The sequence below is a fragment of the Scyliorhinus canicula genome, unplaced genomic scaffold (assembly GCF_902713615.1).
Source record: "Scyliorhinus canicula unplaced genomic scaffold, sScyCan1.1, whole genome shotgun sequence".
NCBI classification, from domain to species: Eukaryota; Metazoa; Chordata; class Chondrichthyes; order Carcharhiniformes; family Scyliorhinidae; genus Scyliorhinus; species Scyliorhinus canicula.
Window position 1 is genome coordinate 414,366 of NW_024056013.1, and position 27,392 is coordinate 441,757.

Here is a 27,392-nt window from a genome sequence, read left to right on the forward strand (position 1 = left end):
TCCTGGGTGTAGGAATCCAATCCCTGTAATCACAAGTGAACTCTCTGGTGTTTCAGACGAGCGGATGGTTGAGTGAATCCTCTGCCACACACGGGGCAGATGAACGGCTTCTTTCCAGAATGGATTCGCTGATGTTTCATCAAATCCCTTCTGCTTTTAAAGCTCTTCTCACAGTCAAAACATTGAAATGGTCTCTCATCAGTGTGAACAAGTGTATGTGTCCTAAGCTGCGATTTTGCAGCGAATCCCTTCCCACACTCAGCACAGGTAAAGGGTTTCGCTCCAGTGTGAATTCGCTGGTGATTCTGAAAATTAGGTAAATTAGTGAAACTCTTCCCACACTCCGTGCAGGTGAATGCTTTCTCTTCAGTGTGAACACGCTGGTGTCTAAGAAGATGCGATGATCTAATAAATCCCTTCCCACACACAGAGCAGACGAACGGCCTCTCACCAGTGTGGACACGCTTGTGTAGAGTGAGGTGGGAAGAACAAGTGAATCTCTGCCCGCACTCAGAGCAGTGGAATGGTCTCTCCCCAGTGTGAACCCGTAGATGTTCAGTGAGGTGGGATGAACACCGGAAGCTTTTCCCGCACTGAGAGCAATCGTACGGTTTCTCTCCAGTGTGAACTCGCTGGTGTGTCATTAGGCTGGATGACTGAGTGAATTCCTTTCCACAAGTGGAGCAGGTGAACAACTTCTCTCCAGTGTGCCTGCGTTTATGAGTTTCCAGTGCAGATGGGAAGCTGAAACCCTTCCCACAGTCCCCACATTTCCACGGTTTCACCATGGCGTCACTAGATTGGATAATCAGTTAAAGCTTGTTGATACAGAGAATGATTGTACGGTGTCTCCCCACTGTGAATTATGTGATTTTTTTTCAGGCTGTGTAATAGTTGAAGCTCTTTCCACAGTCAGCTCACTGGAACTCTCACTCGGGTGTGTATTGTGTGGCTCTCGGTGCTTTTCCAGTCACACTGATGTTTCCACAGTCAGTTCACTGGAACTCTCTCACTCGGGTGTGTGTTGTGTGGGTCTCGGTGCTTTTCCAGTCACACTGATGTTTCAGATCCTTTCCTGCTGATGTTCAACTCATGATGAATGTGTGAAAACCTCTCCTTCCAATGCCCTGTAAAGGAGTTTACTGTGTCAGTACCACTGTCTGCCAAGATAGAAATTCAGAACAAATAATTCTAATTTCTACAGAATATTCTTCCCTCTCTTATTTCCCCAAATATGTTGCCCAATTAAAGTAAAAGAAAGCAAAATCACAACAAAAACAAGGAAAACTTTGAAACTAAACCAGAATGTTGCTTTCAGTATCTCAGAAGCACTCTGCACCCTGAGGTAACAAACAATTGTGGAAGGTATCAAGTTTACTGGTGGACACCTCATCTTCCCGTTCCAGGGCCACCTAAACATGGACAAGACGATGGAAAAGGGTCCAGCAGCCAGAGGAAGCCCGACATTCTCCCCCATCGGCCATACCAATCTGGATCAACAAATTGGTGCTTTGAGCAGACCCTCCGCTCCAACTAGCCCAGTCCCCTCTGTGCAGCAAAGCTAGGAATGTGGAGTTAACGTTTCACATTAATTTACAAGCAGCCCCTTCCGGTAACTATCCAGGGGCTGTAACCTCCCGAACAGAATCCCCACAGTGCAGGAGGCCCGCCCATTCTCTCTTACGTCACCCAGTCTCGAGCGCATGTGCTCTTCTCCTCACTAAACCAAGATGGCGGCCGTTCACCCGGGTCTGATCCCAAGCACAGATCACAGAGCCACACACTCGCTACCTCAGAGTCTTATTTAGGGTCTGTGGCCTTCACTTAAGATTGAGAAACTATCCCCGTCCGGAGCTGGCTCCATCGCTCCCCCTGGGGTTCCATATCCTGACCAGTTTACTGCAGCCCATCAACGCCACCACTTACCGTTTCCCTCCGACTCGGAACAGTCACCCAGAATGCCCCGCGGCGGGCTGGCCCCGGAGCATGCGCACTCAGGGTCTGGGCCATGAGAGAGTTTGATCGAGCGGTGTCTATGCCGCGGGGGATTGCGGGAACTATGGCCACCATTCATCAGCTCCAGTAGGAAAGTGTTTTATTGGAGGTTGACCGCAGATCAGACCTGAACCTGTAATAATGTATCTTTCTCTACACAGATGCGGTCTAACCTGATTAGTATGTCCAACTCTTTATATTTTGATATTCCAACATTTGCAATGTTTTTGCTTTTTAAAATGTCATTCATATGATGTTGGCGTCGCTGGCTAGCCCAGTATTTATTGCCCGTCCATAATTGCCCTTGAGCAGGTGGTGACGAGCTGCCTTGCTGAAATGCTGCAGTACATGTGGTTTATGTACAGCCACAGTGCTATTAGGGAAAGAGTTCCAGGATCTTGGCCCTGTGAAGTGAAGGAACAGCTATATATTTCCAATTCAGGATGGTGAGTGGCTTGGAGGGGACCTTCCAGGTGGTCGGATTTCCATGTTTCTGTTGCCGCTATCCTTTGTGAATGTGGCTTTGAAAAGTGCTGCATAAGGAGCCTTTAGAAGGATGAGAGGGGATCTTATTGAAACGTACAAGATACTGCGAGGCCTGGATAGAGTGAATGTGGAGAGGATGTTTCCACTTGTAGGAAAAACTAGAACCAGAGGACACCATCTCAGATTAAAGGGACGATCCTTCAAAGCAGAGGTGAGGAGGAATTGTTTCAGCCAGAGAGTGGTGAATCTGTGGAACTCTTTGCCGCAGAAGGCTGTGGAGACCAACTCTTTGCCGCAGAATGCTGTGGAGACCAAGTCACTGAGTGTCTCTAAGACATTCACTGAGATAGATAGGTTCTTAATTAATAAGGGGATCAGGGGTTATGGGGAGAAGGCAGGAGAATGAGGATGAGAAAATATCAGCCATGATTGAATGGCGGAGCAGACTCGATGGGCCAAGTGGCCTAATTCTACTCCAATATCTTATGGTCTTATGGTACACCCTGCTGCCGTTGTTCTGGAGGGAGTGGATGTTTGTGGATTGATTGCCAAGCAAACAAACTGCTTTGTCCTGGATAGTGTCACGTTTCTTGAGTGTTGTGGGAAAAAGTGAAGGGTATTCCATTACACTCCTGACTTGTGTCTTGTATGGCACGGTAGCACAGAGGTTCACACTGTTGCTTCATAGCGCCAGGGTCCCAGGTTTGATTCCCGGCTTGGGTCACTGTCTGTGCAGAGTCTGCATGTGCTCCCTGCGTCTGCGTGGGTTTCCTCCGGGTGCTCCGGTTTCCTCCCACAAGTCTCGAAAGATGTGCTGTTAGATGAATTGGACATTCTAAATTCTCCCCCCTCCCCCCCCCCCCCCCGTGTACCAAGCAGGTGCCCAAATGTGGCGACTAGGGGCTTTTCACAGTAGCTTCATTGCAGTGTTAATGTAAGCCTACTTGTGACAATAAATATTATTATTATTGTAGATGTTGGACAGTCTTTGGGGAGCCAGGAGGAAGGTTACTTGCCACAGGATTCCTAGCTTCTGATCCGCTCTTGTAGCCATGGTATTCTATGGGTAGTCCAATCTAGGTTCAGGTGAATGGTACCGCCCACGATGTTGATAATGCTGTATTTTGTTTTATTACAGATGTTGCTCACAGAACTGAGTCTGGCAACACAGACCAATTAAAGGCTGTGTTAAAGTCAGCAAATCTATTTCAGTTGAGACTTTTTTATCCTTTTAACATCTGCAATATTTTTAAAAAGTTAATTATTGGGACATGGGCATTGCTAACATGACCAGCAACCCACCAAGCCTCTTCTGAAAGCACTTTCCAACGCCCTTAACTTACAAGGATATGAACAGCAGGTAGCATGGGAACATCACAACCTGCAATTACCCTTCCAAGCCACACACCATTCTGACTTGTAGGTATGTTGCTGTGCCTTCACTGTCTCTGGGCTAAAGTCCTAGAATTCCTACACCAACAGTACTGAGACTGCAGCGATTAATGAAGTAAGGTCACCCCCAACTTTGGAAGGACAATTAGGATGGACAACAAATGCTGGTTTTGTCAACAATGCTCACATCCCATGAAAGAATTAAAACAATCTACTGACAATCAGCAGTTTCCCCTTGACGGTGATGTTTAGTCAATTGCTGCAATCTGAGTGGTGAAGGTGCTCTCACAGTGGTATGAGGTAACAAGTTACAGGATTATCACCCAGGAACAATGAATTAATGCCGATGTAAGTCCATGATGTGGAGATGCCGGCGTTGGACTGGGGTGAGCACAGTAAGAAGTCTTACAACACCAGGTTAAAGTCCAACAGGTTTGTTTCAAACACGAGCTTTCGGAGCACGGCTCCTTCTTCAGGTGAATGGAAAGGCTTGTACCTTTGGAATGGAAAGCCTTCAGAACAGCAACCACAACACCACAAAACCCTGCCAGGGTAATCTCTGCAAGACATGCCAGATCATCGACATGGACACCACCATTACACGTGGAAACACCACCCACCAGGTACGCGGCGCATACTCGTGCGACTCGACCAATGTAGTCTACCTCATACGCTGCAGGAAAGGATGTCCCGAAGCGTGGTACATTGGCGAGACCATGCAGACACTGCGACAACGAATAAACGGGCATCGTGCGACTATCAACAGGCAGGACTGTTCCCTTCCAGTTGGGGAACACTTCAGCAGTCAAGGACATTCAGCCTCTGATCTCCGGGTCAGCATTCTACAAGGAGGCCTTCAGGAGACGCGACAACGCAAAATTGCTGAGCAAAAACTTATAGCTAAGTTCCGCACGCATGAATGCGGACTCAACTGGGATCTGGGATTCATGTCGCATTACATTCGGCCCCCACCAACAAGCCTGGACTTGCAGAGGCCTACCGACTGAACTGGCTTGGGACAATTCACACCTCTTTAACCTGGAGTTACCTCTCTCTCTGCATCTTTGATGATTTGATTGCCTGCAGGTGCTCGCATTCCGGGGCATCTCTGACTGTGTCTATATAAACATTTCTGGAACAAGCCTTTCCATTCACCTGAAGAAGGAGCCGTGCTCCGAAAGCTCGTGTTTGAAACAAACCTGTTGGACTTTAACCTGGTGTTGTAAGACTTCTTACGATGTAAGTCCAAGTCAGGTTGGTTTGAGATTGGTAGGGGAAGTTGAAGGTGATGGTATTCCCGTGTATTTTGAGCTGATGAATGTTGTGGCTGGGGCAGGTTCTCTGAAAGTTCTTGTCGAGTTCTAGATATTTCAAGTCCTTATCGTTCATTTCCTCCCACTTGCACCTCTCGTCCTTCTCCAGTGAAGCTACATTGTTGTGTAGGTCTAGACCGGGTGGCAGGTCCTTTCCTTGATGGACATTAGTGAAACAGTTGGATTTTTAGGACAATCCAGCAGTTTACATGGTCTGACAGTCACTCGATGCATCACAGCCTGAACCATCAGCTTTTGTACATAACATCAAAAAGCACTATTCACAATGGGGAGAATCTGTTTTTGTGTTCTGTGTGTGGACCAAGCTTCAGCTGATCATCAAATAGGCAGCATAGTAGCACAATGATTAGCACTGTTGCTTCACAGAGCCAGGGTCCCAGGTTTGATTCCCGGTTTAGGTCACTGTCTGTGCAGAGTCTGCACGTTCTCCACATGTCTGCGTGGGTTTCAACCAGCTGCTCTGGTTTCTTCCCTCAAGTGCTGTTGGGTAATTTGGACATTCTGAATTCTCTCTGTGTGTACCCAAACAGGCATCAGAGTGTGGTGACTAGGGGCTATTCACAGTAACCTCATTGCAGTGTCAATGTAAGCCTACTTGTGACAATAAAGATTATTAATTAAACGTGATCATGCAAATGTTGTCCCATCAGGGAGAAACCGTGAAAATGTGGAGGCTGTGGGAAGGGATTCAATTACCCATCTGAGCTGAATATTCATCAACGCAGTCACACCGGGAAGAGAGCATTCACCAGCTCTGCATGTGAGAAAGGATTCACTAAATCATCCAACCTTCTGAGACACCATTGAGTTCACACTCGGGAGAGACCGTTCACCTGCTCTGTGTGTTGGAAAGGCTTCACAACCTCATCCCACCTCCTGTCACACCACCATATTTACAATGAGGAGAGACCTTTCCAATGTTCCGACTGTGAGAAAAACTATAAAAGGAAAAGTGATCTGTTGAGCCATAAACTCACAAACACTGGGGAGAAGCTGTTCACCTGCTCTGTTTCTGAGAAAGGATTCGCCCGTTCATTCGACCTGCTGACCTACCAACTTGTTCATACTAATAAGAGGCCGTTTAAATATCCTGACTGTGAGAAGAGCTTTAAAAGCCGGAAGGATCTGCTGACACATGAACACACTCACACCAGGGAGACACCTTTGAGCTGCTCTTTCTGTGGGAAAGGTTTTACTTGGAAGTCCATTCTACTTAAGCACCAGCGGATTCACACTGGGGAGAGGCCGTTCATCTGCTCAGTGTGTGGGAGGGCATTCATTCACTCATCCCACATGAAATGAAATGAAAATCGCTTATTGTCACGAGTAGGCTTCAATGAAGTTACTGTGAAAAGCCCCATGCTGAGGCACCAGCGAGTTCACAAGTGACTGAAGGGATTGGATTTGGATTCTGCTGTTAATCACATCCAGACTGAACCATCTTCACTCTGACAGCTGGAGTTTGTTGCTGCCTGAAAGCTGGGGTGTGCATTGATGTTCTGTATAAATATTGATTAAATCAGCTTTGATTCAGACACAGTGTTTTGAATATTTGGTTTCCTCAATGATAAGAGGAGACTGATTGATCTGCTGACTGGGACATTATTTTGATCTTTTCTTACTCTGAATTATTTCTGTTCTCTGGTTCACCTTCTCCCAGATTAAACACTGAGATTTCATCAATCCTATCAATCTGTTGGAGACATTGGGCGGTTGGTGAGTTTCACCTGATGTTGGTGTCAGTTGCCCTCTGATGATTTCCCAGTTTTCTGAAATTCCAGTGTGGTTCTGTGTTGATGTAATGATCGGAGTTTCAGTTCCAATGCTGATGATCGAGGGCCTGTGCTGCCTGAACCACAGAATTGTTACAGTTCAGGAGGAAGCCATTCGGCCCATCGAGCCTGCACTGCTCACTGAAAGAACATTCTATCTAATCCCACTCCCCTGCCTTATCCCTGTAACCTTGCATTCTTTAGAACATAGAACATAGAACATTACAGCGCAGTACAGGCCCTTCGGCCCTCGATGTTGCTCCGACCTGTGAAACCATCTGAAGCCTATCTGACCTACACTATTCCATTTTAATCCATATGACTATCCAGTGACCACTTAAATGCCCTTAAAGTTGGCGAGTCTACTACTGTTGCAGGCAGGGCGTACCACGCCCCTACTACTCTCTGAGTAAAGAAACTGCCTCTGACATCTGTCCTATATCTACCACCCCTCAATTTAAAGCTATGTCCCCTCGTGTTGGTCATCACCATCCGAGGAAAAAGACTCTCACTGTCCACCCTATCTAACCCTCTGACTATCTTATATGTCTCTATTAAGTCACCTCTCAGCCTTCTCCTCTCTAACGAAAACAACCTCAAGTTATTGAGCCTTTCCTCGTAAGACCTTCCCTCCATACCAGGCAACATCCTAGTAAATCTCCTCTGAACCCTTTCCAAAGCCTTGATTGAAGCTCCATCTCCATCTTAATATGTTCATTCCAGACTCCATCCACCCTCTCGGTGAAAACATTTGTCCTCACATTACTTCTGCTCCTTTTGCTAATTATTTGAATCTGTGCTCTCTAGTTCTTGATGTCCTCCTGAGGGGAAATAGCTTTTCATTATTTACCCTGTCCAAACCCCTCAGGATCTTGATTACCTCTACAACTCTCCAATCAGCCTTCTTTTCTCCAAGGAAAACAGACCCAACCTCTCGTCATAGCTCCAGTTATTTCTCCCTGGAATCATTCTTGTGAATTTTCTCTGGACTCTGTACTCCAATGCCTTCACATCCTTCCTCAAGTTTAAAAAAATAATTTCATGGGGATGTGGTGTCGCTGGCTGGGCTTTTACTGCCCATCATTAATTGTCCTTGAGCTGAGTGGTTTGCTCAGCCACAGGGCATTTTAAGAGTCAACCACTTTGCTGTGGGTCTGGTGACACATGTGGGCCACACCAGGTAAGGGCAGGAGATTTCCTTCCCTCATTGAAGCCTACTCATGACAATAAGCGATTTTCATTTATTTCATTTCATTTAAAGGACAAGAGTGAACCAGATGAGTTTTTAATTGATTTTTTTTTGTTGTTTTTATAAATTTAGAGTACCCAATTCATTTTTGCCAATTAAGAGGCAATTTAGCGTGGCCAATCTACCTAACCTACACATCTTTGTGTGTGGGGGTGAAACCCATGCATACACGGGGAGAATGTGCAAACTCCACATGAACAGTAACCCAGAGCCGGCATCGAACCTGGGACCTCGGCGCCGTGAGGCAGCAGTGCTGCCCCCAGATGGGTTTTTCTGACAATAGACGATGGTTTCATGGTCAACATTGGACTTTCAATTCAAGATTTTAAAATATTGAATTCACAATCCACTATTCCAAATACTAAGAAATTAATTTCTGGACGAAAGAATTGTGAGTTCTTCCAAGATGTAACAAGCAAAGTGGATAATGGGGATCCTGTAGATGTAGTATATCTGGACTTCCTGAAGGCGTTTGATAAGTTGCCGCACAGAAGGTTAATTGACAAGTTGAATTCACATGGGATTAGGGGTAATTTATTAGCTTAGATAGAAGACTGGCTGACAGACAGGAGACAGAGAGTCAGGATAAATGGTTCTTTTTCTGGATGGTAATATGTAAATAGTGGGGTGCCACGGGGTTCAGTCCTTGGGCCCCAGCTATTTACAATCAATATTAACAACTTGGATACAGGGATAGGAGGTTCTATAGCCAAATTCACAGATTACACGAAAATAGGTGGGACAGTAAACTGCAATGAGAAAATAAGAACCTTACAAATGGATAGAGATAGGTTAGGTGAGTGGGCCAAAATGTGGCAGATGGAGTTTAATGTGGATAAGTGTGAGGCCATGCATTTTGGTCAGAAAAAATGGAAAGGTGGCCTATTAACTAAATGGGGAGAGACTTCGGGGTGTTCCTATGCAGAGTGATCTGGGTGTCCTTGTGCATGAGTCACAGAAAACGAACATGCAGGTGCTGCAGATAATAAGGAAAGCAAATGGAATGTTAGCAAAAGGAACTGAGTAAGGAAGTGTTGTTGCACCTATACAAGGCATTGTCAAGACCGCACCTGGAGTATTGTGCACAGTTTTGTCCCCTTATTTGAGGAAAGATGTAGTGGCATTAGAGGCAGTTCAGAGGAGCTTCACTAGATTGATTCTAGAGATGAGGGTTTTGTCGTATGAGGAGAGATTGAACAGTTTAGGCCTATACTCTCTAGAGTTTAGAAGAATGAGGGGAGATTTAATTGAGTTAAAGGAGATGTTAAAAGGTATGGATAGTGGGCGGCAGGTAGCACAGTGGTTCGCATTGTTGCTTCACAGTGCCAGGGTCCCAGGTTCGATTCCTGGCTTAGGTCCCTGTCTGTGCAGAGTCTGCACGTTCTCCCCATGTTGGCGTGGCTTTCCTCTGGGCGCTTCCGTTTCCTCCCGAAAGTCCCAAAAGCCGTGCTGGTGGTTAATTTGGGCATTCTGAATTCTCCCTCTATATACCTGAAAAGGTGTCGGAATGGGTGACTCGGGGATTGCCACAGTAACTTCATTACAGTGTTAATGTAAGCCTATTTGTGCCAATAATGAAGATTATAAAGTAGACGTGGAGCTGATGCTTCCTCTTGTGGGGCATTTTAAATGAAAGTTCATAATCTTAGAATAAGAGGTCGCAAATTTAAAACAGATTTGAAGAGAAACTACTTCTCCAAAAGGGTTGTGAATCTGTGGAATTCTCTACCCCAGAGTGCGGTGGATGAAGGGACAGTGAATAAATTCAAAGTGGAGTTAGACAGATTTTTAATTGGTAATGAGTTGAAGGCTTATGGAGGACAGTGGAGTTGAGCCCAGGATGGGATCAGCCATGATCACATTGAAAGTGTTTAGGCTTGGGAGGCTGCATTGCCTACTCCTCGGTCATGTGTTCTCAGGAGGAGATGCTCTGGCTGATTTTGCAATCCCGCTCTTGGTCTTTCGCATTGTAGATAGTAGATGAGGAACATATCAGCTATGATAGAATGGCAGAGCAGATTCGATGGGCCAAATGGCCTAATTCTGCTCATGTATCTTATGAACTTATGACTGCAGTAAGAAGTCTTACAACGCCACTTTAAAGTCCCAACAGGTTTGTTTCAAATTACTAGCTTTCGGAGCACTGCTCCTTCCTCTGAAAGCTAGTTATTTGAAACAAACCTGTTGGAAATTAACCTGGTGTTGCAGGACTTCTTAATGTGCTCACCCCAGTCCAACGGCAGCATCTCCACATCAGAACTTCTGACTGTACACAGAACAATACTTTTCATTGTACCTCAGTACATGTGACAATAAAACAAATACAATACAAACAAGTCTTGTTTACCCATCCCTATGTGCTCATTTTCCTTTTAAGAAGTTCCAAAAGTTGAAATTTCCCATTCTTCTTTTCCTATAGTTGTGATCATCCTGATCTCTGTAATCTCCTCACACACACCTCTTCAATTTAATTTAATTCCGGCCATGACAGCATTCCTGATTTTATTCGGTCCACCATTACTGGCCTTTTATTATTTGACTGGGCCAGAAGCTCTGGAATGTCCTCCTTAAAACTCTCCGACTCACTCACTCACTTTCCTCCATTAAGGTTCTCCTTTAAATCTAATATTGCTCAGTGTCAATTGTTATTTTATAATGTTTCTCTGAGATGTGTGAAAACGCTTTATTCTGTCAAGACACAATAAATACGAATTATTGTCACTGCCCTGGACATGTATCATTGTTCTGAGTCATAAATAAGAATTGTAACTCAGAGTGAAACAGTCTGTCATGAAAAAACATTTCAAAAATGTTGCTCCCAACAATGATGGCGACTGAGACTGAACTCCGCTGCTGCTGCCCCCAATAAAGATGGTGAGTGCGCGTGCGCACTACTGCCAGTGCCACAATAAGGTTGACGACTGCGCATGCGCAACCCTCTAGTGCGCGCGAGGGACATGGCGGCCCCATTGTCTCGGCTGTGAGAAAGCTGCATGTCCCCCGATACCGATAGGTTAGTTTTCCGGGTTTTCGGTTTATATAACATGTTTAATAAGTGTGTCCAACGATGCGCCTAATCGAGCTCTACCTTTACGGATTGTGGATCTGAGAAAACAACTATCTGCGCCGCCATTAATCGCACTGCGCATGCTTCACACGGCACAGTCCCGCCCTCTCATTCACTCCGATTGGCTGGAGGACCAGCCACTTTTGACCGGTCCTCCCCTGAACCCTAATGGTCAGGAGCTGCCGTCAATCACTCCGGCCATTGTCAGGTGAGAGGTCAGTGTCGGGGGCGGGGTTTAGAATCCCGAGTGCGGTCCCAGAGCCGAATGTGAAACAATGAACATTCTCCACTCTAACTGTCCGTCACTTCCGGCTTCTCTCCACAAACAACATCATAGAGACCAGCGTTGCCGCCACACAGCGGGAGATGCCGGAGTCCATGCGGCGGACCGAGGTGATCTGCAGGCTGCCGTCCGGCACAGTTGGGGAAATATTTATAGATGAAAGATGACTTCATTCTCACTCCACCGTATAAATATTTCCCACTTTCTCCCTCTTTTAGCTTTCATGTGGAGATGCCGGCGTTCACCTGAGGAAGGAGCTGCGCTCCGAAAGCTTGTGTTTGAAACAAACCTGTTGGACTTTAACCTGGTGTTGTAAGACTTCTTACTGTTTTAGCTTTGACAAAGGGTCATCTGGAGTCCAAGCGTTAGCTCTTTTCTCTCCCTACAGGTGCTGCCAGACCTACTGAGATTTTCCAGCATTTTCTCTTTAATTTGCTGTGACCTCCTGTACAGGAAGCTGTGAGCATGGATCTGTCAATCAGCCTGAATCAGCACCTTCAGGAGAATAGGGAGGGTGAATAGCGCCGTAGTGTGGTGACTAGGGGATTTTAACAGTAACTTCATTGCAGCGTTAATGTAAGCCTACTTGTGACACTAATAAAGATTATTATATTATTAGATACAGCAGATTCACCTGAGGAAGGAGCAGTGCTCCGAATGCTCGTGTTTGAAACAAACCTGTTGGACTTTAAACTGGTGTTGTAAGACTTCTTACAGCAGATAAAGAATTGAGTGCGAGAGGCTATACGGTGGCACAGTGGTTAGCACTGCAACCTCACTCCGCCGAGGTCCCAGGTTCGATCCTGGCTCTCGGTCACTGTTCATGTGGAGTTTGCACATTCTCCCCGCGTCTGCTTGCGTTTCGCCCCGACAACCCAAAGATGTGCAGGGTAGGTGGATTGGCCACGCTAAGTTGCCCCTTAATTGGAAAAAAATGAATAGGGTACTTTAAATTTATTTTAAAAAGAGAATGGAGGGAGTGTGTGGGATGAAGATTTGCAGCTTTCGGGGAATAAGAGGAAGAAATATGACATAGAAACTAGAATTGTCTGTTCTGACTTTCTATCCTGTACTGACAGTGATGAATTTTGTAAAATGTTTTTACAGGATATTAGATGAGGAGGAATTACAGACAGAAATCTCAAACGTTACATCTCGATCTGATGGTCACTCGATTCCCTGGAACCTGAATATCCTTAGACTATGAATGTGGAATGCAAAATGTTTGCCCGAACTGTCAGCTAAAGATTTCAAACATCTGTGTGACTGGAAAAGCACCGAATCCCACACAACACACACCCGAGTGAGAGAGTTCCAGTGAACTGACTATGGAAACATCAGTGTGACTGGAAAAGCACCGAGACCTACACAACACACACCCGAGTGAGAGTTTCAGTGAACTGACTGTAGAGATAGCTTTAACCAGTTACACAGTCTGAAAAACATAACACCATTCAGAGCGGGACGAGACCGCACCCGTGTTGTGGACGAGGCTTCAACTGATTGTCCAGCCTGGAGAGACACAAAGAGACCCAAAACATGGAGAATCCGTGGAAATGTGGGGATTGTGGGAAGGGATATAGATTCCCATCTCAGCTGGAGGTTCATCGACACAGTCACACTGGGGAGAGGCCATTCACCTGCTCTGTATGTGGGAAAGGATTTACTCAGTTATCCAATCTGCAGACACACCGGCGAGTTCACACTGGAGAGAGGCCGTTCACCTGCTCTCAGTGTGGGAAAGGATTTTGTAATTTGTCCCACCTATTGCGACACCAGCGAATTCACACCGGGGAGAGGCCATTTACCTGCTCCCAATGTGGAAAAGGATTCCGGGATTCATCCCACCTATTGAGCCACCAGGAAGGTCACACTGAGGAGAGGTCATTCACCTGCTCTCAGTGTGGGAAAGGATTTACTCAATTATCTCACCTGCGGATCCACCAGCGAGTTCACACTGAGGAGAGGCCATTCACCTGCTCTCAGTGTGGGAAGGGATTCACTCAGTTATCCAACCTGCAGGCACACCAGCGAGTTCACACTGGGGAGAAGCCATTCACCTGCTCTCAGTGTGGGAAAAGATTTACTCAAATATCCACCCTGCGGAGACACCAGCGAGTTCACACTGGGGAGAGGCCGTTCACCTGCTCTCGGTGTGGGAAAGGATTTACTCAGTTATCCCACCTGCGGAGACACCAGCGGGTTCACACTGGGGAGAGGCCGTTCACCTGCTCTCGGTGTGGGAAAGGATTTACTCAGTTATCCCACCTGCGGAGACACCAGCGAGTTCACACTGGGGAGAGGCCGTCCACTTCTCAATGTGAGACGGGATTACCTGTTTCGTCGGACCTGCTGTGACACCAACAATTTCACAATCGATTACAGGGGTTGGATTTGGTTGTTATTGTTTCTGCTCTACAGCCAGGACTGCATTTTGTTCATTCTGACAGGTGGTCAGTAGGGACGGTTGGAGGGTTTCTTTCTGCTGGACTGGCCGGTCTCACCACTTTGCCTCCAGTGGGCTGATGCTCTTTGAGCCTTGTTGCTAATACCTGGCTTCAAATTGCACAAGGATCACAGAGTGAAAGGGGGTTTGGAAGTTTGAAGATATTTAGTTTCAATTTCTGTTTCAACCCCCCCCCCCCCCCCCCCCCAACCCAAAATGCATGCCGTGCTGCCATGCCTATGGCCCCCTGGTGGTTAGATGGTTCTTTTGTTCAATCTATCTGGGAGTCACTCACAGAAGAAAACTATCAGGGTGTGAGGGGCAAGTTGTCTGAGGTGGACTGGGAAACTGATTGGTACAGGGAATACCTCATGTTTAAGGAATTATTACATATTTATCAGGGGTCGGTTAGCTCAGTTGGCTGGATGACTGGTTGGTGATGCAGAGCGAGGCCAACAGTGAGGATTCAACTCCCGTACTGGCTGAGTTTATTCATGAAGGCCCGGCCTTCTCAACCAGGCCCCTCGCCTGAGGTTTACTGACCCTCGGGTTAAATCACCTCCAGTCAGCTCTCTCTCTGTCAATGGCGAGAGCAGCCTATGGTCCTCTGGGATTTTTGCAACTTTTATTTCACATATATACAACAAATATAGATTCCTTTAAGGAATAAAAATCCAACAGGAAAAGTAATGTAACCGTGGTGAACAAGAAAAGTTAAAAGATTCCATGAGATCCATTAGAATTCAGCAAAGGAGGACCAAGAAACTGATGAGAGCGAACTGGCAAGAAACATAAAAACCGACTGGAAAAGCTTCGACAGGAATGTGAAAAGGAAAAGATTAGCAAAGACCAATGTGGGTCCATTCCAGGCAGAGACAGGAGAGTTTATAATGGGGAGTAAGGAAATGGCAGAGAAACTAAACAATGTGTGTCTGTCTTTACAAAGGTAGATACAGAAATTGTCCCCAAAACACCAGAGAACAAAGGGACTGGCAGAGATATTGGTATTGGTGAAAAAGTCGTACTGAATAAATGAATGGGGTTGAAATCCCCAATAAATCCCCAGAAGCTGATTATCTGCATCCCAGAGTGTTGAATGAGGTAGCTGGAGAGATCTCTATTCCTCATTCTAAATTCTCTTGACTATCTGTAACGGACAAAACCTTTGTCAGAGCCAAACGTTTCCTTTTTACGTAGCCATAGAAACTTTTACAATCCATTTTTATGTATTTTGCTAGTTCACATTCTATTCTATTCTCCCTTTTTTTCCTCGGTGTCTTGATTGAAGAACGGAAGTAAATCCTCGGGAATGAATCATCACTTTGGACAGGTTCTGAGACAATTAAGTTTTGCCTTCCAGAACAGAGTAAACTGTAATTGTGGAGTGTGATTTTAGATTGTGCAAAAGGGCAAAGTTCCAGTTTATAGTTTAATGTGTAGGTTTCCGAGTTAAAATAGCCTCTAGTTTGTCTTTTTGTTGTTTAAAAAGTCATAAAACTTGAAGTCTCGTCGTGTGATCCTTTAATTTGTTGACTGGGAATTTGATTTTTTTTTTTGGAAGTTGCTGACCTTTACGGAGATCCTAATCCACAAGTTTTGATTTCCTATTTGAGCCTCGGCCCCCTTTCTGTCTCTAGTGCTCGTGTCAATGACAGCCAGGTGATGGAGCTGAGGGCCCAATCTAGGTGAGAATAACAGGGTCTGCTCCCCAGTTGGGGAACTGCCATGGTCATTGCACTGATAGAGGCAGAAAGGTGCTGGAGGACTGACTGGGAACTGGACATCCAACCAATCAGGTTTCAGGGGTGGGGGGTGGTGGTGACCGGGGCTGACAATGATGTGACCCCCAGGATTCGGTGCCCCCGTGTCCAAAGCAAGGGGTCATGGGAACAGGGTACAGAGGAGCTGAAGGGAAACCATTTGGGACCCAGAACATTGTGAACATCCTGTTACTCTAGTTGTCTTTCATCCTCAAGTAATTTTCTGTTAGTTTTTTTTAACCATGTTCTGATTCATCAATAAACTTTTAACAGTAAAATATTTGAATTTGTTGGACTTTTCCTGATTAAATTTGTTCACTTTCGGGAAAGTGAGTAGGGTTGACAGGCTCTTTAACAGAATGTGAGTCTGTCTAAGGTAATTGGCAAAGGAGTCAGAGGGGGAGAGGAGATTTCATAGAATTTACAGTGCAGAAGGAGGCCATTCAGCCCATCGAGTCTGCACCGGCTCTTGGAAAGAGCACCCTACCCAAGATCAACAACTCCACCCTATCCCCATAACCCAGTAACCCCACCCAACACTAAGGGCAATTTTGGACATTAAGGGCAATTTATCATGGCCAATCCACCTAACCACATCTTTGGACTGTGGGAGGAAACTGGAGCACCCGGAGGAAACCCACGCACACACGGGGAGGATGTGCAGACTCCGCACAGACAGTGGCCCAAGCCGGAATTGAACCTGGGACCCTGGAGCTGTGAAGCGATTGTGCTATCCACAATGCTACCGTGCTGCCCTATTGACACAGTGTTTGAAAATGGGTTCAGGGAATCAATCGTGATTGACTAATTCATCAAGGTTCTCTGAGGAGGTAACAAGGACTGTCAATAAAGGGGAACCTGTAGATGTGCTTTATCTGGATTTCCAGAAGAAATTTCTCCAAGGTATCACATCAAAGGTTATTACACAAAATAAGAGCTCATGGTTTGGGGGCAACATACCAGCATGGATAGAGATTGGTTAGCGAACAGGAAGCAGCCAGTAGGTATAAATGGGTCATTTCTGGGTGGGTAAGATGTGACAAGTGGAATGTCACCATCAGTGCTGGGCTCCCAACCATTTACAATCTGTATGAATGTGTTGGATGACGGGATTGAATGTCTGGCGGCTAAATTTTCTGATGCCTCAAAGATGGGTAGGAAAGTAATTTGTGAAGTGGATTTCAGGACTCTGCAAAGGACTACAAATAGGCTGAGTGGCAAAAACCTGACAGATGGAGCATAACTTTCAAAATTGTGAATTGTCCACTTTGTCAGGAAGTATTAAATAAAACAATATTATTTAAATAGGGAGAGATTGCAAAACTCTGAGGTACAGAGGGATCAGGATGCCCTGGAATCGCAAGTTAGTCTGCAGGTATACCAAGTGATCAGGAAGGTCAATGGAATATTGTTGTTTATTCCAAACGAAATGGAATATAAAAGTAGGGATGTTTTGCTGCAGTTGTCCAGGGCCTTAGTGATACCATATTTGGAGCACTGTGTACAGTTTGCGTCTCCTTATTTCAGTCATGAGATAAGTGCATTAGAAGCAGTAGAGAAAAGGTTGACCCTGGATTCCTGGAATGAGGGGGTTATCCTCTGAGGAAAGGTTTGACAGGTTGGGCCTGTATCCATTGCAGTTTAGAATAATGAGAGATGATCTTATTTAAACATGAGACGCTGAATGGAATTGACAGAGAGAATGCTGAGAGGATGTTTCCTCTTGTGGCAGAGACTAGAACTAGGGGACACCATTTACAAATAAGGGGTCTCTCATTTAAGATGCTGATAATTTTTTCCCCTGATGGCTGTGGGTATATGAATCTTCCTTCCCAGAGAGGGCTGGAGGCAGGCCCATTGAATCTGCTTGAAGGCTGAATTTGATCGATTCTTGATTGACATCGGAGTGAAAGGATGGAGGAAGGAAAGGAGTTGAGACCACAATCAGACTAGCCCTGATTTCATTGAATGGAGGAGCAGGATCGAGGGGGCGAATGGCCGACTCCTGCTCCTAATTTATATTGACTCTTAACACCCCCACTTTCCCAAACTCTGAAATGATTCACAGTGATAGCCCTTATTGGTGGCAGTGGGTAGATTTTATTCAGTATAAATAAGAGCTGACAGTCTAATGTCTGAGCAGTAGTATCAAAATGCAGCAGCATTACCATTACACTCTGGGTAGAAGCACCCTCTCCATTGATTGTTTTAAAGTCAGTTTCTCTCTGGAGTGTGTGCCAATGCCTTGATGCGGTAACAATGTTGTCTCAATCCCTTGGTCACATTAACCATTTCAGCTGCCGTGAAATGAAATGAATTAAATTCATTTCACCATGAATTTAAACTTGCTGTTTTTCACAAGTAACAAATCACATTTACACACACCAGTATCCCAAAATCATGTCACACATTCTTAACTCTCAGATGTGCTGATGAAAGACCAAAGTGAGTCTATCTTTCTTATTTCCCCCTGTTACGGTGCTGATATTTTATGTAGCGCCTGGACTTCTTTACAACAAAGTTCATGGACAAGGATGTAAACATTTACAAGAGAAAGTGATAAACTCATTCATCCCATCTACACATTCCAAACTATCACTGGAATTTAGGGGGATACCAGATTGACATATTCCAGACACACCCGAGGGAAAGTATTCCAATTCATTTATTGTCTAGGACAATATATTCACAATATCTTTAAAACAGAAATTAAACGTTCCCATTTGATTTTAGACATTAACATATTCTGTTTGTTCTTTTTGGGCGATGTCAGGCTGGGGCTGTTCACCTTTTCGCAAAGGAGGTTGAGGGGAGAGTGGAGAGGGGTGGACATGATTATGACAGGTTTCGATAAGGTGGATAAAGAAAAGTTGTTCCCATTAGCTGAAGGGACAAGGACAAGGGGGAGACAGATTTTAGGTTTTGGGTAAAAGATGCAGAGGGAATGTGAGGGAGAATATTTTGATGCAGTGAATGGTAATGACCTGGAACTCGCTGCCCGTGAGGAGGGTGGAGACAATGGAAGATTTCAAATGGAAACCGAATGGGCATCTCGGGATCTAAACTTGCAGGGCTACAGGGATACAGAGACTGACTAGTTTGCTCCAGGGAGCCAACAGGGAATCAATAGGCTGAATGGCTTCCTCTGATATCACAACAGATCTCAAAACAACAATTGCAGCTGCTCCAGTCTCCCCCGCTCACTGAAGTCCCTCATCTCTGGTACCATTCTCGTAAATCTCTGCGCTCTCTCCGAGAACTTCACATCTTTCCTAAAGTGTGGGGCCCATATATAGGGTTCCATTCCAGAGGGAGAATTGAAAAGCAGGAAGTTATGTTCAACTTGTTTAGATCCAGGGCTGGACGACACTGGGAGCACCGTCAACATTGGTGATCTCCATTTAGAAAAAGGAAATAGAGGCTCTGGAAAAGGAAATGAAATGAAAATCGCTTATTGTCACGAGTAGGCTTCAATGAAGTTACTGTGAAAAGCCCCTAGTCGCCACATTCCGGCGCCTGTTCGGGGAGGCTGTTACGGGAATCGAACCGTGCTGCTGGCCTGCCTTGGTCTGCTTTCAAAGCCAGCGATTTAGCCCAGTGTGCTAAACAGCCCCAACAACAAAGATTCCAAGAATATACGAGAACAGCGCATTTAATCCTTAGGAAAGACTGGGACTGCTTTTCTCTAGAAAAGAGAAAACTGAAAAGTGACCAAATGGAAGATTATGAGGAGGTTCAATAATTCAATAGGAATTTCAGCAGAAACCACTTTACCCAGCGAGTGGTGAGAATGTGGAACTCGTTACCACAGCGAGTGGTTGAGGTGAACAGCATGAATACATTGAAGGGGAACCTAGATACAGACATGAGGGAGAAAGGAATAGAAGGAGATGCCGATGGGGGAGATGAAGAGGGGTGGGTAGAGGCTCATGTGGAGCATAAATACTGACACAGACCAATGAAGCCAACTGGCTGCAAACTCAATGGATCACAGATAAATGTATTGATTTTAGATCCACCTGTACTGGTAGGGAACATCTCTATTCCTCCCACTGTGAAGGCCAACATACCATTCTATTGACATAGAAACATAGAAAATAGAAGCAGCAGGAGGCCCTATACAATTGCAGTAAAACAGGCCCTTTGAGCCTGCTCCACCATTCATTCTGATCATCAAGTTCAATACCCGAGACCCGCTTTCCTCCCATATCCCTTGATCCATTTAGCCCCAAGAGCAATATCTCATTCCTTCTTGAAATTACACAAAGTTTTGGCCTCAACTATTTCTGTGGTAGCGAATTCCAGATTCCCCACTCTCTGGATGAAGAATTTTCTCTTCACCTCAGTCTGAAAATGTTTACCCCTTATCCTCAAACTATGACCCCTAGTTCTGGACTCCCCACCATCGGATAACATTCTTTCTGAATCTACCCTTTCTAATCCTATTAGAATTTTGGAAGTTTCAATGAGATCCCCTCTCACTCTTCTAAACTCCAATAAATATAATCCTAACCGACGTAGTCTCTCCTCATATGACAGTCCCACCATCCCAGGAATCAGCCTGGTAAACCTTCACTGCACTCCCTCCATAGGAAGAACCTCCTTCCTCAGATAAGGACACCAAACTGAACAAAATACTCCTGGTGTGTCCTCACCAATGCCCTATAAAACTGCAATAAAACATCTCTATTCCTCCCGTTATGAAGGCCATCATACCATTTGCCTTCTTTCCTGCCTGCTGTACCTGTGTGCTTACTTTCAGTGACTGATGCACGAGGACACCAAGGGCTCGCTGAGTATCCACCTCTCTCAAATTACACCCATTCAAATAATAATCGGCCTGTCTATTTTTGCTACTGAAGCGGACATCTACATTATACTGCATCTGCCATGCATGTGCCACTCACAGCCTGTCCAAATCCTGCTGAAGCATCTCTGCATCCTCCTCACAGCTCACCCTCAGAAGCCATTCAGCCCATCGAGTCTGCATCGACCCTCTGAAAGAGCACTCCACCCAAGTCGACTCACCCACCCTATCCCAATGACCAAACCTACACATAGGCACAAATGGGCAATTTAGAATGGCCAATCACCTAACCTGCACATCTGGACTGTGGGAAGAATCTGGATCACCGGGAGAAAACCCACGCTGACACGGGGAGAAAGTGCAAACTCCACACAGGCAGTCACCCAAGGCCAGACTGAACCCTATACAGGATGAAATAAGTGTCCTTCATCAGCTTTTGTGGATCATTTCAGTGGGAATGTGCTCTTAAGACTCAACATCAGCCCACTGGAAGCTACGTCGGGAGATCGGCCAGTCCAGCAGAAAGAAACTCTCCAACCCTCCCACTTCACCAAGTGTCAGAATGTCAATACTGGATGTGATTAACAGCAGCGATAACAGCAGAATCCAGCCCTTGTAATTGCTTGTGAACTCGCTGATGTGTCTGCAGGTTGGCTGACTGTGTGAATCCCTTCCTACAAACAGAACAGATGAATGGTCTCTCCCCGGTGTGAACTCTCTGATGTGTCAGCAGGCTAGATAACTGAGTGAATCCCTTCCCACATTGAGAGCAGAGGAATGGCTTCTCCCCAGTGTGAACTCTCTGGTGTGACTGCAAATGGGATAACAGAGTGAACGCCTTCCCACATTCAGAGCAGGTGAATGGCCTCTCACCAGTGTGAACCCGCTGGTGTGACTGAAGGTTGGACGATCGACTGAACCCCTTCCCACAATCACAGCAGGTGTATGGCCTCACCCCGGTGTGAACTCGCTGGTGCATTAACAGGTTGGATGAATCACTGAACCCCTTCCCACAGTCAGAGCAGGTGAATGGCCTCTCTCCAGTGTGACTGCGTCGATGTATTTCCAGCTCAGACGGAGCTTTGAATCCCTTCCCACATTCCCCACATTTCCACGGTTTCTCCATAGTGCAGGTCACCTTGTAACTCTCCAGGTTCAATGATCAGTTGAAGCCTCGTCCACACACAAAACACGGGTACGGTCTTTACCCGCTGTAAACGGTATGATGTTTCTTCAGGCTGTGTAACTGGTTAAAACTCTTTCCACAGTCCGGAACACTCTCACTCGGGTGTGTGTTGTGGGTCTCGCTGCTTTTCCAGTCACACTGATGTTTGAAACCTTTAGAAGCTGACAGTTCAGACAAACATTTCTTCTAGATTCAAAGGCCGATGATATTCAGGTTCCAGGGAATTGAGTGACTGTCAGATCGAGAAGTGACGTTTGAGACTTCTGTCTGTAATTCTTCCTCATCTAATATCCTGTAAAAACAATTTAGAAAATTCCTCGCTGTCAGTACAGAATAGAAACTCAGAACAGATCATTCTTGTTCGTATGGAACAATTTTTCCTCTCTCTTATTTTCCGAAAGCTGCAAATCTCCATCCCACACACTCCCTCCATTCTCACTCTGCTGGATCCCTGTGGTGTGCCGCTGGTCACTGGCTTCCAGTCACTAAAGCAGCCGTCTGTCATCACCCTCTGTCTCGCACAGCTAAGCCAATTCTGAATCCACCCCATCATGTTACCTCTATCCCATGTGCTTTTGCCTTCTTTATAATGTCTCTCGTTTGGGATCTTGTCAAAGGCTTTGCTGAAATCCAGCAAACTGCATCAACTGCACTACCCTCATCTACACAGCCAGTCACATAAAAAATCAATTCAAAATTTGTTAGGCATAACCTCCGTCTAACAAGCCACGCTGACTATTCCTGATCAAATCTTGCCCTCCAAGTGAAGATAAGTCTGTCCTTCTGAATTTTCTCCAATGTTTTCCCTACCACTGACGTGAGACTAACTAGTCTGTAGTTTCCTGGCTTATCTCAACAACCTTTCTTAAGGTAAGACCACATTAGCTGATCTCCAGTCCTCTGGCACCTCTCCGTGGCCAGAAAGGAATTAAAAATTTGGGACTGAGCTCCTGCAGTCTCCTCCCTCATTTCTCACAGCATCCAGGGACACAGTTCATCCAGACTTGGAGATTTGTCCACTTTTAAGCCTGCCAACACCATGTCACTCCCCACGTCAATTTGCTCAGAAACCTCAGTCTCCCTGTCCGAGTTCCATATCTATCTCCTTATTCTCTTGGGTGAAGACAGATGTGAAGTATTCGTTCAACAGCTGACCAATATCCTCTGGCTCCACACACAGATTACCCCTTTGTCCCTAATGGGAACACACTGTTCTTGATCTGATGAAAGATCATGCTGACCTGAAACATTAACTCTGTTTTCCTCCACAGACCAGCCTCCCGTACCAGCCTCCCCGGACAGGTGCCGGAATGTGGCGACTAGGGGCTTTTCACAGTAACTTCATTTGAAGCCTACTCGTGACAATAAGCGATTTTCATTTCATTTTCATTCATTTTCAGACGCTGCCCGTTATGCTGAAGATTTCCAGCATTTAAAAAAAAAATGTCTAACCAGGATTTTATATATCTCAGTGCTTCTCCAGTCACACAGATTCTGGAAATCTTTACCGACAAACAGAACAGACCAGAAGCAATAGGGACAGGAGTCAGCCATTCAGCCTTTGAACTGCTCCACCATTTAATGAGATCACAGCTGATCTCACACTCACTAAGTCCACTTTCCTACCTTCTCTCTATTCCCCAACCGATTAAAAACATATCAATCTCAGCCTTGCAACTGATCAAGGACTCGGCTTCCACGTTACCTGGGGTAAATAATTCCAAGATTCACCAGTTTGAGAGAATTCTTTCCTCATTTGGCAGACCCTCATCGTTCCTTGAAGAAGGTGATCAAGACTGTAGTGTTCTAAATGTGGCCTCACTGGCTGCTTGTACAGTTGCAGCAACACCACTTTGCTATTAGACTCCACCCTCCTTGAAATAAACAGAATAATAATAATCTTTATTAGTGGCACAAGTAGGCTTAACACTGCAATGAAGTTACTGTGAAAATCCCCTAGTCACCACACTCCGGCATCTGTTCGGTTACACCGAGGGAGAATTCAGAATGTTCAATTCACCTAACAAGCACGTCTTTCAGGACTTGTGGGGGAAAACCGGAGCACTTTAAAGAAACACACGCAGACACGGGGAGAACGTGCAGACTCCGCACAGACAGTGACCCAAGCTGGGAATCGAACCCAGGTCCCTGGCGCCGTGAAGCAACAGTGCTAACCATTGTGTTACTGTGCCACCCGAAGAACTCGGGTGATTATTTGATTATTCTGCCCGCTTTCCCAAGGCAGCAGGAGGTGTTGACAGGGTCAGTGGATGGAAGGGGGTTGGGAAGTGGGTGAGAAGAATGGATGGGAGGACACCAAGATCCCGCTGTACAAAAACATTTTGAAGTTTCTCTTCATTTAGATAATAAGTTGCCTTTTTATTCAATTTTGGCCCACTCACCCAACCTATGCATATTCATTAGTTTATTTCTTATTTCCCCACTGCAACTTGTTTTCCCACCCATTTCAGTGTTATCTACAAATTTAGATATTGTATATTCTGACTGTCCCATAATCATTAATACAGGTTGTAAATAGATGGGGCCCCGAGGGCCAAACCCTGAGGTACATCACTGGTTACAGCTTGCCAACCAGAAAAAGACAGATTAATCCTCACTCTACTGTCGGTTGGTTAACCAATCCTTTATCCAAGCGATAGAATTTGGGAGAATTTGGTTCAAGGGCCTGACCAGTTAACAGGAGATCCTGGGTTCGAAATCCAGTGGTGCCTACTCTTTATTTTAAGGACGGCACAATAGCACAGTGGTTAGCACTGTTGCTTCTCAGTGCCAGGGACCTGGGTTCCACTCTCGGCTTGGGTCACTGTGCGGAGTCCGTATGTTCTCACCGTGTCTGCGTGGGTTTCCTCCGGGCGCTCTGGCATTCTCCTACAAGTCCCAAAAGACGTGCTGTTAGGCGAATTGGACATTCTGAATTCTCCCTCCGTGTACCCGAACAGGCGCCAGAATGTGGCGACTCGGGGGTTTTCACAGTAACTTCATTGCAGTGTTAATGTCAGCCTACTTGTGACACTAAAAAAGATATATTACATTGCCTGTCATTCCCATAGGATCTTACCTTGTTTATTACCTTTTGTGCAGCACCTTATCAAATGTATTCTGGAAGTCCAAATACATCGACAGTACCCCCATTATTCATTTGGCTTGTTACACCTTCGAAGAACTTTAACAAATGATTCAAACACGATTTACCTTTCACAAAACCATGCTGACTCTGATGGACCTCTCACCTGATACAGCAAAATATAGATAGATTGGAGAGTTGGGCAGAGAAATGGCAGATGGAGTTCAATCCAGGCAAATGCGAGGTGATGCATTTTGGAAGATCTAACTCAAGAGCAGACTATATGGTCAATTGAAGAGTCCTGGGGAAAATTGATGTACAGAGAGATCTGAGAGTTCAGGTCCATTGAACCCTGAAAGTGGCAACGCAGGTCGATAGAGTGGTCAAGAATGTATACAGCATGCTTGCCTTCATCGGACGGCGTATTGAATATAAGAGTCGGCAGGTCATGTTACAGTTGTATCGGACGTTGGTTAGGCCACATTTGGAATACTGCATGCAGTTCTGGTCACCACATTACCAGAAGGATGTGGATGCTTTAGAGAGGGTGTAGAGGAGGTTCACCAGGATGTTGCCTGGTATGGAGGGTGCTAGCTATGAAGAAAGGTTGAGTAGATAGGACTGTTTTCATTGGAAAGACGGAGGTTGAGGGGAGAACTAATTGAGGTCTACAAAATTATGAGAGGTATGGACAGGGTGGATAGCAACAAGCTTTTTCCAAGAGTGGGGGTGTCAATTACAAGGGGTCACGATTTTCAAGGTGAGAGGGGAAAAGTTTAAGGGAGATGTGTGGGGAAAGTTTTTTACGCAGAGGGTGGTGGGTGCCTGGAATGCTTTGCCAGCGGAGCTGGTAGAGGCCGGTACGAGAGCATCATTTAAGATGCATCTGGACAGATATATGAGGGGGGAAAGAGAGAAGTGGACCTGGAAATAGGCAACAGGTTTAGATAAAGGATCTGGATCGGCGCAGGCTGGGAGGGCTGAAGGGCCTGTGCTGTAATTTTCTTTGTTCTTGAAACCTCACAATGCCCGGGGAATGATTGACGGCATCTCCGGACCAATGGAAGCAGAGGGGCGGGACCGGAGGCCTGTTCGGAAGCACCTGGTCCTCTAGCCAATCACAGTGAATGGGTGGGCGGGACTGGGCTGAGTGAAGCATGCGTAGTGTGAATAATGGCGACGTGAAGAAGGTTCTTTCTCCGATTCACAATCCACAAAGGTCGGAATGGCAGGTCAGTGGGATCAGCCCGGTCGTTAGGCACACTTCCTAAACATATGATAGAAACAGGAAACCGGGAAAAATAACCTACCGGTACCCGGTGACCTGAGCGGAGGCTGCAGCTTTCTCACACACAGGACGAAACAGCCGCCATCTTTGTTTCGCACTAGAAGCAATGCGCATGCGCACATATTTTCAATTGCGTACTCGCAGCAGTGCGCATGCGCGCCCTGCATATTTTGATTGGAGCAGAGCGCATGCTCAATCGCCATCATTGTTGGGGGCAACATTTAAAAAATGTTTCTTCATGTCAGAATGTCATCAAACTTTTTCACTCTGAGTTACAGATTATTATTTATGGGGCAGAACAATGATACATATCCAGAGCTGTGACAATAATTCGTATTTATATTGTGCCTTGAACAGAATAAAACATTAAGACTTTTCAGAGAAACGTTACAAAATAGGTGATCTTGGTGGTGATGTGGATATATGTTTGGGAGCTCATCTGGGGGTGAAATATTTCACCAGGGATGTAAACAGTTTGCTTCAGCCTCAGACATTTTGCAGGAACAGACAGGGATCGTGTTTGTCTAGGGAACGGAAGAGAATGGGTTTAATCTTCTCAATATTTAAATAGAGTAAATTTCTGCTCCTTCAGCACTTGAGGTCAGACAAGATCGGACATTGTGTGTCTTGGAAGGGAACTTACAGGTAGTGATGTTAACATACAGCTGCTGTCCTGGTCCATCCAGGTGGTGGAGGTGAAGGGTTGAGGAGATTCTGTCAAATTGTGATTCCGATATAGGTATATATTCTCATTTCATTTTTTTCAAATGCCTCTCCATTGTTCCTGTCACTCCCACTTCCTTTTCTCTCTCCCTTTCCCTCATCATTTCTGTCTTTCCTCTCTGTCTCTCCACCATGACTCACTCTCTTTTTCTCTCTCTCTGTCTTTCTTGTCACGTGGAATTCCCTAGCCCAGAAGGTTGTGGATGCTCCATCGTTGAATATATTTAAGGTTAAGATGGTGTGATGTTTGATCTCTCAGGAAGTCAAGGAAATGGGGAGCTGGCAGGAAAGGAGACTGGAAGACTCAGCCACAATCGTGTTCAATGGCAGACCAGGTTTGACAGGCCGAATGATCTACTTCTGCTCCTGTTTCTTGTATTCTTGCAGAGGCCCGAGTCTTGTGTGGGTTCCGGCCGGTTGGCAGGTTCCCTTCCCTGAAGGACATTAGTGAACCAGTTGGGTTTTTATGACAATCCAACAGTTTTCATGGTCACTTTATCCCAGTGTTGGCCCCACAAA

General features: G+C 45.7%; 1 protein-coding gene and 1 pseudogene across 6 annotated transcripts; one reads left to right on the forward strand and one right to left on the reverse strand.

The window, feature by feature from the left end:
- LOC119961561 (zinc finger protein 502-like) lies at window positions 1-26,247 on the reverse strand. 6 transcript variants are annotated; one of them, XM_038788891.1, is made up of 2 exons: window positions 26,173-26,233; window positions 1-1,127 (listed from the first exon to the last, which is right to left on the reverse strand). In XM_038788891.1, the coding sequence occupies exon 2, from the start codon at window positions 786-788 to the stop codon at window positions 30-32; it is 759 nt and encodes a 252-aa protein (XP_038644819.1). In that variant the 5' UTR covers window positions 789-1,127; window positions 26,173-26,233; the 3' UTR covers window positions 1-29. The 6 variants fall into 6 exon arrangements, 5 of the variants coding, with proteins under 5 accessions (XP_038644819.1, XP_038644817.1, XP_038644816.1 ...); XM_038788889.1 differs by lacking the exon at window positions 26,173-26,233 and adding an exon at window positions 1,927-1,953; XM_038788888.1 differs by lacking the exon at window positions 26,173-26,233 and adding an exon at window positions 1,792-1,905.
- Window positions 13,571-27,392, forward strand: part of LOC119961530 — a 76,699-nt pseudogene continuing 62,877 nt past the window's right edge.

What these genes read in the sequence shown, in the direction of transcription:
- LOC119961561 (XM_038788891.1), bottom strand. Translation starts at nt 788, where the DNA reads ATGGTGAAACCGTGGAAATGTGGGGACTGTGGGAAGGGTTTCAGCTTC.